The sequence below is a fragment of the Papaver somniferum genome, chromosome 11 (genome assembly GCF_003573695.1).
Source record: "Papaver somniferum cultivar HN1 chromosome 11, ASM357369v1, whole genome shotgun sequence".
Lineage (NCBI taxonomy): Eukaryota > Viridiplantae > Streptophyta > Magnoliopsida > Ranunculales > Papaveraceae > Papaver > Papaver somniferum.
The window spans coordinates 8359323-8373469 of record NC_039368.1 but is presented as its reverse complement, the minus strand read 5'-3'; the positions used below and the strand labels follow the sequence as shown (position 1 = coordinate 8373469).

The window sequence follows — 14147 nt, the reverse complement described above, 5'->3', positions numbered from 1 at the left end:
CATTCCAGTTTAGTGTTGAGAGATAGGTTTCCAAAATCAAATAACTAATACAGTTACTGCATTACTTTATGCCTGATTACTGTAACACTGCATAATCTGCATTACTCCATGCCTGTTTTTGTTAATTTATCAGTCTCAGCTCCACGATTTATATGGACAGACAAAATATTAGGCACAGAGGATTCAAATTCGTCAATTATCTGGAACAGGTAGTAAATCACATCAAACTGGATTAAAGTAAGCTATCACATACAACAGAGTAAATACAAAAGTGATAAAAGATCACATGGAACACGTTTAGTACAGTAACTGATATAGCTATAAAGAGGTAGGGTTGTAATAAATGAGAATGCAACCACATTCTTTCCTGGTTCAAACCTAATTGTTGTCCCTTATTCAGGTACTCCATTTAAAGTAAATGAAAGCAACACTCAAGATGTATTCTTCATGTTCCATGATTCATGTGCTTAATCTCTCCTATGAACTGGGTACTTACACGCTATCACTAAAAGTATACAGCAAAAAGAGGAAATTATAAGGCATATGAAAGAGGGAGTAAGAAGATGTCTGGAAAATTAAACAGTAAGCAACCTAATAGTTCATTGTGGACGAACAGATGATATTTCAGTGACGAATATGGAGAATGTAATAACTGTACAATTATACAATTTGACATTTCAATAAACACGAGTGATCAATGATCTTAATAAGAGGCTCAACCGTCTCTGGAGATCACATCCAGATAAGCCCAAATTGATATGGAATACAAAGAATCATTCTCTTTCGATATATGCAGAATGAACAAATTAAGCTTAGACATGGTAAAAACATCATTATGAATAAAATGAATTCTAGTATTGTAAACTCGGAAAAAATTTCATTTTTATTCTATTGGCTAGATTCAACATAATTGCAACTAGAATTGCAACAAGAGAATCTGAGTATCTATAGAAGAGGGAACGCGCCCTTGAATTTCTCTAGTAAGTACAACAAATGAGATTATTTCAAATACTTAAATGATCTTAAGAGAACTCAATCAAAAGTAAATCCTACAAAAATCTGAATCTCTAACCTAAAAGGAAAAGCTTTTCTTGTTTCGTTTCTTAGTAATCAGTTCTAACTTTCAATTTTCTGATAACTTTTGTCCGAAAAGGTTTCTAACAGATCGTAGTGACCATAGTGATGATGAAACAACACCTTAATAGGCTTGTTATTCTTTTCATACTCTTGACCATAGTTTGTTATGTTTTTCAAATCACCTGAGCTTCTTTCAATTAGAAAGACTGAAATCGGCGTCCTGCAAAAAAAATACAACAAGAAAGAGACTTTCTTTCTCAATCCGTATACATGAAAAAAAAAAAAAAAAAAAAAAAAAAAAAAAAAAAAAAAAAAAAACTGTGCAACTGCAACCATAGTTTAGCATCAAAGTTGGGCTTAAATTTCACAGATAATATGGTAAGCATGTTCAGTTTTAAGTTCCTAGAAGAAAACAGAAACTTACCGAAGAACATGTGAAGCCATGAGTAACTCGGGCTCTCCACCCCATTCAGTAGGATCCCTCATACGCTTCACATAATCATCAAAATCACCAAGGTCCCTGAACAAACCAAAAAGAATTACGTCAATTCCGTATTCTAAGCAGATACAAAAGTATTTTTTAGTCACTTAAACCAAAAAACTCACCATTGGTCAAATTCATTTCGCCTCCTTAACAGCTCATCCATAACCTACATATAGCCAATTATAAGATCAATAACAACTTCTCAACACAATGTTGAATGGGCAATTGACGAGAAAAAGAAAAGAAATACTCACTTGAGCTCTTAAGTCATCAGCGAGTTCACCTTCACGATTCATATCTGGAGCTTTTTGGCCACTTCTCAAGCAAACCCCATGTGCCAAGGCTCTGAACAAGCATCTGCCATCAGCAAGAACTCCTGCAATGAACTTATCATTATCTTCCCATTCTGTCATTTCAACACCTATTTAAACTACAAATTACACAGCAACCTTAATGTTGCACCCTCACTATCAAATAAAACACCTTACTAACCGTAAGCAATAAAAATGTTGGTATTCTCATTAAAAATCAAAATGAAGGCTATAATCAAATTTCAAATAAAAATTCCTGTCATAACTTGACAAGAAAACAAAAATTCAAACCATGAATTCAAAAAAAAAATTAGAAAAAATCCTTTTCAAATTGAACCTCAATCCTACTCTATAATCAAATTGAAGTTACCAAAAATCAAAATTGAAAATCTAACATACCCTTTTAGATTCTGATTTTAAATTCCAACTGGCAATATCAAAATTCAAAATCAAATCTAAGTAATTAAATTCTAATTCATAACAATAAGTCAAACAATAAATATTGAAAAATTCAAACCTGTGATTCTGTAATCAACAGACCCCTTATCATTAGCTTCGGTATTAATCTTCTTAACCGCCTCAGCAACAACTTTACTACTCTTTTTCTTCTTCTTCGAAGTCTCTTCCTTCACAGCAGATGTAGAACAATCAGTAGCAACGGGAGTAATACTACTAGTAGTAGTAATCAAATCATGATTCCCATCACAAAACCCAATCGGAGCTAAACAATCACAAACACCAAACAACAACCAAGCCGAATCTGAACCATGTAACCATCTAGCCGGTCTCACATCCGATGAAACATTCCAAGATCCTTCCCCTTTATGTTCATAATGAAACGACAATATTGGTTGATTTTTACAATCCCCATTTGATGGTAAGATTCCATGCCATATCGATGCAGCACCAATACTACTCGAACCGCTAACACAACTAGCACCACCAACAGCGGCAGCGCCGCCGTTGAGTTTACATGCGCTTGAATGAACACGTTTGTATCGATCTACAACCGGTAATTGAAGAAATGAAACTGGATTTGTAGCGATTCGATAATGAATTCCACTATGGGCGTTTGATAGCGCCGCTACAATCCAAGACTTAGGCCGTGCACACAATACTCCAAGCATTGACGATTTTTTCTGAAGAAATCAAAATCAAATCAGGAAGAAACCATTGACGATATTATTCAAGCAAACAAAGCTCTGCTCTCTTTTATGGATTACTGACTGTAAATACCCCTAGGATGATTTGTTGGAGTTGTTTGGTGGGCCCCACTTGGAAAGTAGGGCATCTTCAAAAAATATATTCCAGACGATTCTCTGTGTTATGGTGTGTGTTTCATACCACTCGCTCCTCCCATTTTTATTGTGTTTTCTAAAATGATGGGATGGATACTGGCCGTTGGATTTTTGTGATGGATGATGTGGGCTGTGGAATTTGATTTGGGGAATTTATTGGCGACAACTGTGACACGTAATATGGGATAAAAGGTGTTTGAGATATACAGGAAAGTATATTCATTTGTTTTGGTTTAAATATGGTAATGACTTTAATGACCTTTATGAGATATTCTTGGTGAGACAAAATCTAAACTTGTTGCGCAAGAATACAAGGGCGAAGTGTGTCTTTTTTGTGATTGGTATGGAAATTAGGTGTGATTTGTCCACGTGGGTGAATAATAGCTGTTACTTTTAAGGTTTTGGCTTTTGTAAAGCGGCAAGGGTTGAGGGACCTCCCGAATTTTTGTGTACCAAAAATGTCCTAAATGGGATGCACGGTGGGAGTTTTGTTGTGTTGCCATTGTGGCAGATGTTTTGCTAATGTCGTTATTGCTTGTGTACGCATATGGAAGTGTCGTATCCGTCTCTATTTCTATATATATGGGTCTTGTCTCTACTAACTCTAAATAGTAAAAAAACTGCAATTCATTTTCAACGATAATGGTGCTTTCTCAAAAAAAAAAAAAGTAAAAAAAAAAGTAATAAATTGTCATTTATTTTTTCCCTCAAGGAAAAATGTTATTTTTTCCTATTTAAAAAAGATATTTTTAGGCAAAAGTGAAAAATTAAACTATCATTTTTTTTCGAAACTTCAGGGTGAATGTCACATTTGACATTTCACAGGGATAACTAAATTTACACTAGATAAACTTTTCATCATTGTATCTGCAGAATACAATAATGAAACTTAGTTCTGAGTCGTTAATTGACGTTTTCTGGAAAGAAAATTAGTGTTGAGTCATCTTTGATAACACGTGTGAAACTTAGTTCTGAGTCATTATTGACATTTTCCGAAAGAAAATGAGAAGTAGATTGTCTTATGAATACGTCAAAACACGGTGAAACTTTGTTAAAATTTTAGATAAAGCAAAAATCATAATATTAGCATAATTACTATTGGTTGGTGGATATCAAAGATGTTGATACATTATGTGCTTTAAATATGATTAGTGTTGTTAATCATTTTTTTTATTCATTTGGGGTATATCATTGTGATTTCTTATTTATCATGCCATGTGTTAAATGTATGGCCAAATTAAATGGAACTATTATTTTTTTATTTTTTCTTTAAAAGTAAGATTAGAGCATCGCCGCATACATTCAAATTTTTACCGAAGATCGCGTCGCTAGGTTTTTCTTCGTAGGAAGATGAATTCTGGATAGATCCAAAATTCCTTATAAGTAAAATTCGAATATCGCTGATATCAAGGTGGTCAAAGACCATTACAAAAAATATTTTCGGAATGAGTTAAATACATAGGTAAGAGGCAACAATGAGTAGTTAATATAATACTAGATAGATAACCAAATAAAAAGTATAATGGAAAAAGAAATTAGTAACAGAGCGTGATCGAAGTTGTTATACTGTGTAGCTAGCCTGTTTTCAGCGGCGGAAGTATGTCTGGACTAGAACTGGCTGAAGCCACCCCTAGCCAATCTTTTTTTTGGTTACTTAGGTAGTAAATTCTAGCCGACTTTTCATCAAGCACAGTCCAAAGCCAGAGTAATTTTAGTTAAATCCTTTTGTGCGAAATGAATAAATAATTTTTTTTTCCTTCTTTTAATTTTAGCAGGAGAAAGAGGGGAACCAGGAAAACCCTAGGTGAGGAGATAAGATTTGATGTCGTTCATAAGATAAAATTCTATGAACTACTTGCTTAGTTTTTCTTAATTTGACTACTTGATATCAGTATAACTAGGGTTTTTTGTTTTGTAAACCGTAACTTTGTATAACTGAAGAGTTGAGTATTTACAGTCTAATTTTTATGCTAATTGTAATGATGTAAATGTATGATTATCAAATACGGTGTGTGAGTTAATGAGAACTGAATTTTATATTGTTATGATGTTAGTCTTGATAAATTAATCGTTTAACAGAAGGACCTTCTTCACCTTAATTTCAATTTCCTATCTGACAGTGCAGTATTAGGAGGGGATTAAATATGTAATATTTATAAAGAAACAAATTGTATGTATTCACTGCTTAGGTACGAAGGACCATTTAATATCTGATGTTGTCTATAACATTAATGTGCATCACATAGTAATATAATCAATCTTTATTACAGGTAGACAAGATACGATATCGTCTCATCATCAACCATCCAAACGAGAAAGATTGGAAGCACTTTGCAATCCTATATCCAAAGTAGATGGACCATAAAGTGTTGCGTGAATATTAAGCTCAATGAAGTTATTATTGAAAGAGTTGAACCTGACGAATTGAGCACTCGAATAACTGGAATCGAATAAGACATCATGTAATGCAACATCCTGTAATCGAAGAGAGTTATTCAGAGGATGTAAGTTACTTAATTAAAACGTGATCCGGGATTACAAACTCCAGTTTTGTAACATCCTGTTAACAAGCGTAATGAAGTTCGGCAGACGTATTTATTGTTGGGGCCTTATCAACCAAAATATCCCCTCTCTCAATTTGGAAAAACAACAGCGTGGTTTTAATTTTATTTGGTTTGCGCAACATCCTTGGTTTGAGTATTCATCTTCTAAAGATATTGCATATTCTTTTCATTATTTTCTCTTGAAACAGATCCACCGAAACACTCAGCATTCATTAGTAAAGGTTTTAAAAGATGAAGATCTGGTAATAATGGATTAGGATGTACATTGCTAAAATTGATACAGGTGTGTCCGTACTCCTTTAGGGAACTTAGTTAACCTCAAGCTAAGTTGAGGGAAGAATCCTATTCTAGGGAATGAATCCTTATTTAGGCAGAATTCCTAGTTAGGAATTATATTTTTTTTAAGAAATACTCTTAGTTTAGGAAATAGATTCCTAATAGAAGTCTTTGATCAGCTGAGTACGAGGAAAGGATATAAATAGAGAGCTTTGGCTAATAGCTAAAGACATATATACTAGATATAAAAAAACCTAGAGAAAACTTGGAATAATACTTGTGCAAACTTAGCAAATTAACAGTTTAAGGTTGATCCACTGTTTAGAGAAGATTGTGAGCGTAACAAAGAGAGAATTGTAATCGTTTTCTTGTTCATAATCTAGAGAAGATATTTTTTTTTCGAATTACTTTCTTGTGTCTATGTTTTCTAAGTCTTTCCGTCTATTATTATTCTGAATTCCGCCTCTATAATAATAGATACAAAGGTAAAGGGATCAAACGTATCAAAAATACTCTGGAAATGTTGATTTTGGACACTCTACTTCCCAAGGGAATTCTAAATCTTTTAAGAATTCATCTCAAAAAATAAGTATTTTGGTAGACATGCAATCAAAAGAGGCTGTAAAGAGACATTGGTTGCGTCTCAAGAAAAAAATTGATTGTTTAAGATGGCTTGTGGGTCAAAAATATGATTTCAGAGGTCACGAAGAGTCAAAAGGTTCAAGGAATCATGGGAACTTTATCGAGTTGGTTAAGTATTCAACATCACTTAATGAAGATGTTATGTAGTTGTCTTGGAGAATTCTCATAGAAATTCCACTTATATTTCACCTCAGATTCAGAAAGATATCTTGGAATATTATATCTAACAGAGTTAGAAGTAAGATTTGAGAGGAAATTATGAATGCTAAGTATTGTATACTTGTTAATGAGTCACGTGACGCTTCCAAGAAAGGGGAAATGGTGAATATTTTAAGGTATGTGGATATTGACGGTTATGTTCGAGAAAGGTTTTTTGATACTCAACATGTTGACGATACTCATGCTTTAAGTCTGAAAAGGGAATAACAAAAATTCTCAATTATTATGATCTGCAGGTTGAAAACATTCAAGGGAAATGGTATGTTGTACTATTAATATGCGCGGTCAGTGGAATGGCTTACAAGTCTTGTTTCTCAAAGAATGCAAATATGCATACTATGTTCATTGTTTTGCACATCGCCTTCAATTAGCACTTGTGAAAACAATTGAAACTTCGGGTACAGTTTGGAAATCCTATTCAATTTCCTCAATTGTCAATCTCGTTACATCTTCTTCAAATTGGTTTGGTGTTTTCAGTCTGTTCAAGAAGATGAAATTGCGTAAATGTTAGCTAGTGGTGAACTTGGGACATGGAAAGGGGCAAACCAAATAGGTACTTTTCCACGTGTTGTAGAAACCCGTTGGAGTTCCCATTATGGTTCTGTATCCAGTTTGATAGATAAGTTCGAAGCAACCGGTACAACTATAGAGAATATCAGCGCAAGTGATCCGGACGTGACTCCTAAAGTTGGTGAAGCTCAAATTATTCCTGAATAAATGAGACATTAAGGTTTGACTTTGTCTAGCATTTGATGTTTTAGATTATGAGAATTACTGAAATATTATGTCAAGGCCTTTAAAAGAAAACACAAGACATAGTAAAAATGCAACGACTCTAGTCTCAAACAAAAATGTTCTACTTAGAAAATCAAAAGACGATGGATTGAAAATTTTTATTGATACAGTGGTATTTTTCTGCATTGAACATGATGTTTATATCCCTGATATAAATGCTCGTTATATGGAGGGTATATGCCGTTCTTTTCAGCAACATGATAATATCACAGTATACCATCACTATCATGTTGATATATTTACTTTTACAATTGATTTTCAGTCGTCGGAATTAGGCTGTAGGTTTCCTGGGAACACAGTGGAACTACTCATTCTTAGCTCGTGTTTAGATCCTCCAGATTCTTTTAAGTCACTCAATATTGACAGTCCCCGTAGTCTTGCTGAGAAGTTTTATTCTCTAGATTTCAGTCTACAAGGGGTACACATTTTGAAAAATGAGTTACAACATTATGGTCACTATGTAGTTAATCATATGAAATTTCAGAACTTATCAACTATTTCCGAGTTATATCGGCAAATAGTCGTAACCAAGAAGGCCAAAGCTTACCCTATAATTGACAGATTGATTCATATTGTACTGACTCTCCCTGTTTCTACGGGAACTGCAGAAAGATTTTTCTCAATAATGAAATTGGTTGAATCAGCTACTCGCAACAAACTGAACAAGATTTTCGTTGCATGATGCTCTACATCAAACGAGTCATTAAAAGAGCTATCCATACTGATCCAATCATAGATAAATTTTAAAAGTTAAACAATCAAATGGTACAACTTAAATATTAGGCATAGGTTGATAATAATCACTTTTTGGTAAAACACTTGTATGTTTATAGTTTGTATATGTCAAAGTGTTTCCCCGAAAAAACTATCACCAACCCACCTCCAAATTATACACATAAAAATCTTATTTGGATACATGGTCTTCAATGGTCTCACTATATTTATTTATTGTTACTAATAAGTGCAGGCTAATCCATCGTTAGTAATGGCAACGCTAAGCATTTTAACTAGGTACATTATTGAAATATTGTGTATCTTGATTAAGCAAATATTTATAATTCATTTGCTAGTAATTTTTTATTGATCGGACATTATTGTTTCTCAGAAGGAAGAAATCCATCCGTAACTACATTAGTAACTACATTAGGAAACCACTGTCCTAGATCAGGTGGAAGCAAGATCCAATTCCCCGAAATTAGAAAATTACTTTTCTTTTTCTTTACAATAATTGTTCGTATTTCTTTTCAAGACACCTTATTTTAACAAAAATGCTTGACGGACAACAAAAACAAAAAAATACCGCAACAGTGAAAAACTGCTCCAAAAACTTCACAAAACCATGACCCCCTGCTGTCATTTGCGGGGTCCGCAACAAAAAAACTACGAGAGAATTTCAGTGTTCGGTTTTGGTGTGGTCTAAGCACTTGGCCTATGCAGAGCCACTGTTGTTTTAAATCCTACTTCCGTCACTGCCTATTTTTAAAAGAATTGGCTTGAGGTATATGTCAAGTTGTTTTTCCTCTCGTCGACTCCAAATTTCTTTTCTCCTGTTCTTTGGGCAAATGTCGCCTCCAGATCACTTTTTCCAGTTATTTTCAAGTAAAACCTTAATGGCGTTCTTAGTCGATTTTTTGTAACTAGGACTAGGACTACAGTCTAACTACATGTTCCTAACTTGACCAGAAAAATTCCTATGCTTCCTCATTACTTTCCTTCTTGTTCATAAGATCGTGTCAAACTCTAAGATACGACTAGAAAAGATTCATATCCCTTTTTAAGTCGTAATTACTGGTCTTTAAAGCACTGTTGAAAAAGGAAAGTAGGAAAACAAGAATGTAAAACATTTCAGGTGGGTAATATTTTCCTTTTTTTATTTTGAAGAAGAAGAAAATGACATACGGTATCACTCTTGATTCTTATTTAATATAGTCTTCTTCATCAACCAACCATTCCATTAATTAATAGAGTTGTGATTCTGAACCTAATCCTACTCAACTATGATTCATCACCTAGACTGGAAGTTTTATCAATTAATTAGTTCGCTTCCAAGTGAGAAGATCTCTCAAAGTTGACAACAAACTAATTCTTTCTTTCTTTCATATTACTACTGTTTGTCACTCTATTAGTTACCTACCCTTTCAAATCCTAAATAGACGTATTATGCGTGTGCATTAGTCAAAATATCTGCGAGACAAATTTTCTAAAACATCTCTCACACTGCTCCAGAATTAACATAGAATATACGATATCAATAATCTTTTGAACAATATGTTAAGACATAAGGCCATTACTAATGCTTCTTGTCAAAAATAATTAAAAAAACGTTTTCCGATAATGGTTCTTCTTTCACGATGGTGTTGGAAAAATTGAAATAATCCGACTTCATCCACCACGTGGACTAGCCATATGAGGACACTGGTGGCCGCATATGCCTCGAGGATATTTTCTGCTATTTAAAATGGCGTGTGTTATGAGAACATTTTCTTGTAAATGCTGGAAGTTGAATATGCCAAAAATGCATAGTTAAATCAAAAAACTGGTACAGAAAAAGCATAGCCAAAGGGGCTACAAATTAGGTAGGTAACAAAGTGCTAAGCCTAATCACACTTGACAAATTAAGTTGAGGTTGTGTTTGTGGTGCAACCAGTGGATACATACACCGACGATCAACCTTGGACGGTATATGTCATTATTTTGGGATCAACGACCATTGAAACGTATTTTAAGCCTGACATTTTGTTTTCAAGTACTCCACAAACGACAGAGAAACACGAAAATAAAACATGTACTGCAGATCAACTTCTACGGAATCCTTCGATTCTCCATCCTTAAACGTGGGCCAAAATGAAATAAATGAACCTAAAACAGGTAAGGCCCATTACATTTAACGCCTATGTGCGTTGGTTGTTTCAAAGTGGTGTGTGGATCAATGAAGGTGTGGTCCAGAGGCTTCCAGCGCATGGCTGAGTTTCACTAGCATGTTCGTTTCAACATTGGTCAAGGAGACGGGAACTGTGGAAGCGGCGGAATGGATTTGCAGTAAATTAGATAAACACCATGCTTGGAATAAGTGAGACAATATTGGCAATACAGATCCTTATGGAATGCTGATAATTTTCGCAGCACTGTAAAAGAAAGATTCTGCGAAAACTGATGATCAACCTAAATCTTTTAGGTACTGCAAATTTCCGCCGAATTTCACGGTGAGCTTATTTCACTTTTATGGATTTTTTTTTTTAAATTGCCAGCTAAAATTTGCTTCAAAAAAATAAAATAAAAAACAGCTCCTTATACTGACTCCTGTCCCCTTTTTGTTAACTAAAAGAGAGATGATTTATAATGTTGTTTTCTTAATAAGGGGCCATAAAATTGTTTGGGCTTTAGGCCACTGAAAATCCGGGCCTGCTCATTCCACAGGTTTCCATGGAGCTTATTGATATCACCTTTTTACCAATATAATCAACCGAAAATTGGTCATTTGTCCAAATATTTTTGAAACATGGTTTCAATGGACGAGTAAAAATTAGTATGGATGAAATGGACACAAAAAAAATAAATAGCAAGAATGAAACTGGATTCATCTTGATGTAAATTAAAAATAAGAAAAATATTTTAAAATGGGTAGGATGAAACTGTTTACATCCTGGCTATTTTTACATTCTCGTCCATTTAAACAATATCAAATTTTACATGTTTTTTCACCCAGAAATTGTTGATTTTGGTCTTTTTAACGAATTTTGTGTATAATCAAAACATTATTCTTGTCAACTTGGTGAGTATTTCCGAAATACATGTTTGGTTTCCTCCAATGTCTCGAAAATACGATGAATACCCAAGCAAAAAAAAATAAAATGTTTTCATATTATATTGGTAAAAAAATACCATATCGGCTTTGTTGATATATATCTAGAAATACCATTGCTATTGGTTTTCAGCTGTTCCATATATATACAACAAGAGCTTGCAAAAAGAGCCGAGCAAGAAAAAAAAAAGAGCATGTAAAAAGTGGCAGTTACACGATTCATGAGATCGACATTAAACTTCAATCACATGATGATGGTCCTAAAGAATACACGTTGGTATACAACCTTTACGTAACATTTTTATGAGTCAAGGCCCAAAGACATGTAAAACATATGCTACAACGACCCAACTCCTCAAATTCCATTTCTCGTAAGTTTAGACTCCATTTTACCTTTTACCAATTAATTAAGCAATGCAAGTTTTAGTTTCTGCCATAAGATTTAAGACTGGTGTTGCTTTGGGTCTGATGACTCTGATTCCACAAGTTTAAATGCATGTTAATTATGGCCACCGTATTAGAAAAAGAAAAGAATATTTGGTAACAGTATATTCAAAAGAAAAGGAAAAAGGCCTAATCCCATGCGACAGCCTCAAACTTGGGTTCCTACTTCAAAAGAAAGTGTAGGAGTTAGAAAATATATCATCCCCATTATTCCCTGACGTTGTTGCGAATTTAAAAATCCAGAATATGTTTTGAAGTCTTTTAGTCCGCGACTGCCGACTGGTTACCCATACACTGAAGGAAACACTTTAGAAGTCCGAGTCATTTCCGAACTAGGAATAACCCATCGAGCAAATTGAAAAATAAGCAGTCATCCTCGTTACCAAGTGAAACTGATGGCGCGAATCGTACCATTGGATACAAAATATATTTAAATCAAATGAATTTGATGGTGCAAATCGTACCACTGGATACAAAATATTTTTAAATCATTCGAATTTGGGTCCAAGAACATAGCTCAATGGTATCTCATTAACTCTAGTAAGGAGAAAATTAGGGGATCAATCTCCCGTCGTAAAGAGTTGTAATAGATTAGTTGTATAGTGGGTTTGACGGTGTTGGGTCTGGCAGTAGACCTAGTCTAACTCGATGGGTTCGGTAGGGGATTGGGTCCGACTTTTGCATATCTTCCGTAGAAGGAAAAAAAAATCATACGAATCTCGGTCCTTAAATGTGGGCCAACATGGAATAAATGAACTCGAAACAGGTAATGCCCATAACATTCACACCGAATTTGTTTGGTTCAAAGTGGTGCGTAGATTAATGAAGGTGTGGTCCAGAACAAAGCTGAGTTTCACTCGGAAAAAAACGGTTTAGTCCAAAAGCGCGTTAAAAAGTACGGATTAATCTATTTCGAGTTAACTAGGTATGATTTAGTCCAAAAGTTATGAAAAATACACAAATAACCTTTAATACAAATATTTATAGTTTAGTCCAAAGTTACTCATAATGATGTCAGCAAATTTTAAATAATTAAAAAATAATTTATTTTTCAAGCCATTTGTCCAAAATTCGCAAACTTTATATATTCGGAAAGCTACAAAAAGAGTATCCATATGACTATATAATTTCCATTTTTTACAAATCTTAGTTTACACTGGTGTACAAACATGTACACATTTACAAAAATCCAAAGACAAAACAAGGTGCACCTCATTAATATCCAAAATCTGTCCACTGTTCTTCTCCACCTTAAGCTCCCTCGGAAAGTACCTCATTAATTGTACGATTACGTACACACCTAGAAAAATCTAACATCATGTTCTTGTATGTTTCTTTCATTAATTTGGCCGCCAACATCTCAAAATCTTCTTGTATTACATGCCCTCTCTTTTTCCTTTAAACAAACATCCCGACATTCTATGATCATTATGTGCATACAACTTGTGAGCAAGAAACAAGTTCATCAAACACAAATTCAAATGAAAATAAGCAACAGTAATAATAAAACTCATAATGCTGCAGAAACAGAAAACTCCACAAGATGGTGTAATCACACCTTAAGTTCTGCACCAAAGGCACTACTCATCTTCTCTAATCATCAAAGAGATGAATGCAAGTCAAATCTAGGCTCCAGGTAATATTACATTCAGAGGAAGGCCAATCATCTATCACCTAATTTAGGCTATCGATATTTCTATCAATAAATAGAATGTCGATCAAAGAAGAAGATTGCAGTTGTTGACATTAGAAGACTGTTATACATTATCGAACAAACATTTGATCTCAGGGATGCAAACCAGCAAGCCAAATCAACCTCTTGTATTTTCTAAGATCATTTTCACAGTTGTCACTTTGCCCAAAACCTGTAAACTAAATCTTTACAATATCTTATGGATTGTTTTAAAATCTTAATTTTTGTTAAAAGAAATATCCTCTTGGGGGCATTTGCTGTTATTCTATGCCATGAAGAAATGATGAGTGACTATAGAACTATTTGTTTATCTCTATGACAAGTTTTTCCATCTGCGAGTTTTTCATGGTTGTCGACGGTTTCTGCTGCTGGTACTTTGTGCAAATTTCACACCCTTATACAAGTGTTGTTTTTTTATCGGCTCCACTAGCAATTCTCACTTCTACACATTCTGCCTATCACCCGCAACATCTTTATACAGTCTAGAAATCCAAGTTTCTTTGCAGACAAACGCATCATCGTCTATGCTCATCTATGTGCTG

At 34.2% G+C, this 14147-nt stretch overlaps 1 protein-coding gene across 1 annotated transcript; it reads right to left on the bottom strand.

Annotated features, from left to right (window-relative positions):
• Positions 1 to 833: 833 nt before the first annotated feature.
• On the bottom strand, positions 834 to 3194 carry LOC113322928. Its single transcript, XM_026571117.1, has 5 exons — positions 2390 to 3194; positions 1816 to 1937; positions 1684 to 1727; positions 1502 to 1597; positions 834 to 1297 (listed from the first exon to the last, which is right to left on the bottom strand). Exons 1-5 carry the CDS (start codon positions 2997 to 2999, stop codon positions 1117 to 1119), a joined length of 1053 nt encoding a protein of 350 aa, XP_026426902.1. The 5' UTR covers positions 3000 to 3194; the 3' UTR covers positions 834 to 1116.
• Between the last annotated feature and the right edge of the window lie 10953 nt (positions 3195 to 14147).

What these genes read in the sequence shown, in the direction of transcription:
- LOC113322928 (XM_026571117.1), bottom strand. Translation starts at nt 2,999, where the DNA reads ATGCTTGGAGTATTGTGTGCACGGCCTAAGTCTTGGATTGTAGCGGCG. An exon ending in TGTTGATTACAGAATCACAG is followed by an intron (nt 1,938 to 2,389) that starts GTTTGAATTTTT and finishes AGTTCATTGCAG; the next exon opens with GAGTTCTTGCTGATGGCAGA. An exon ending in CTGATGACTTAAGAGCTCAA is followed by an intron (nt 1,728 to 1,815) that starts GTGAGTATTTCT and finishes GGCTATATGTAG; the next exon opens with GTTATGGATGAGCTGTTAAG.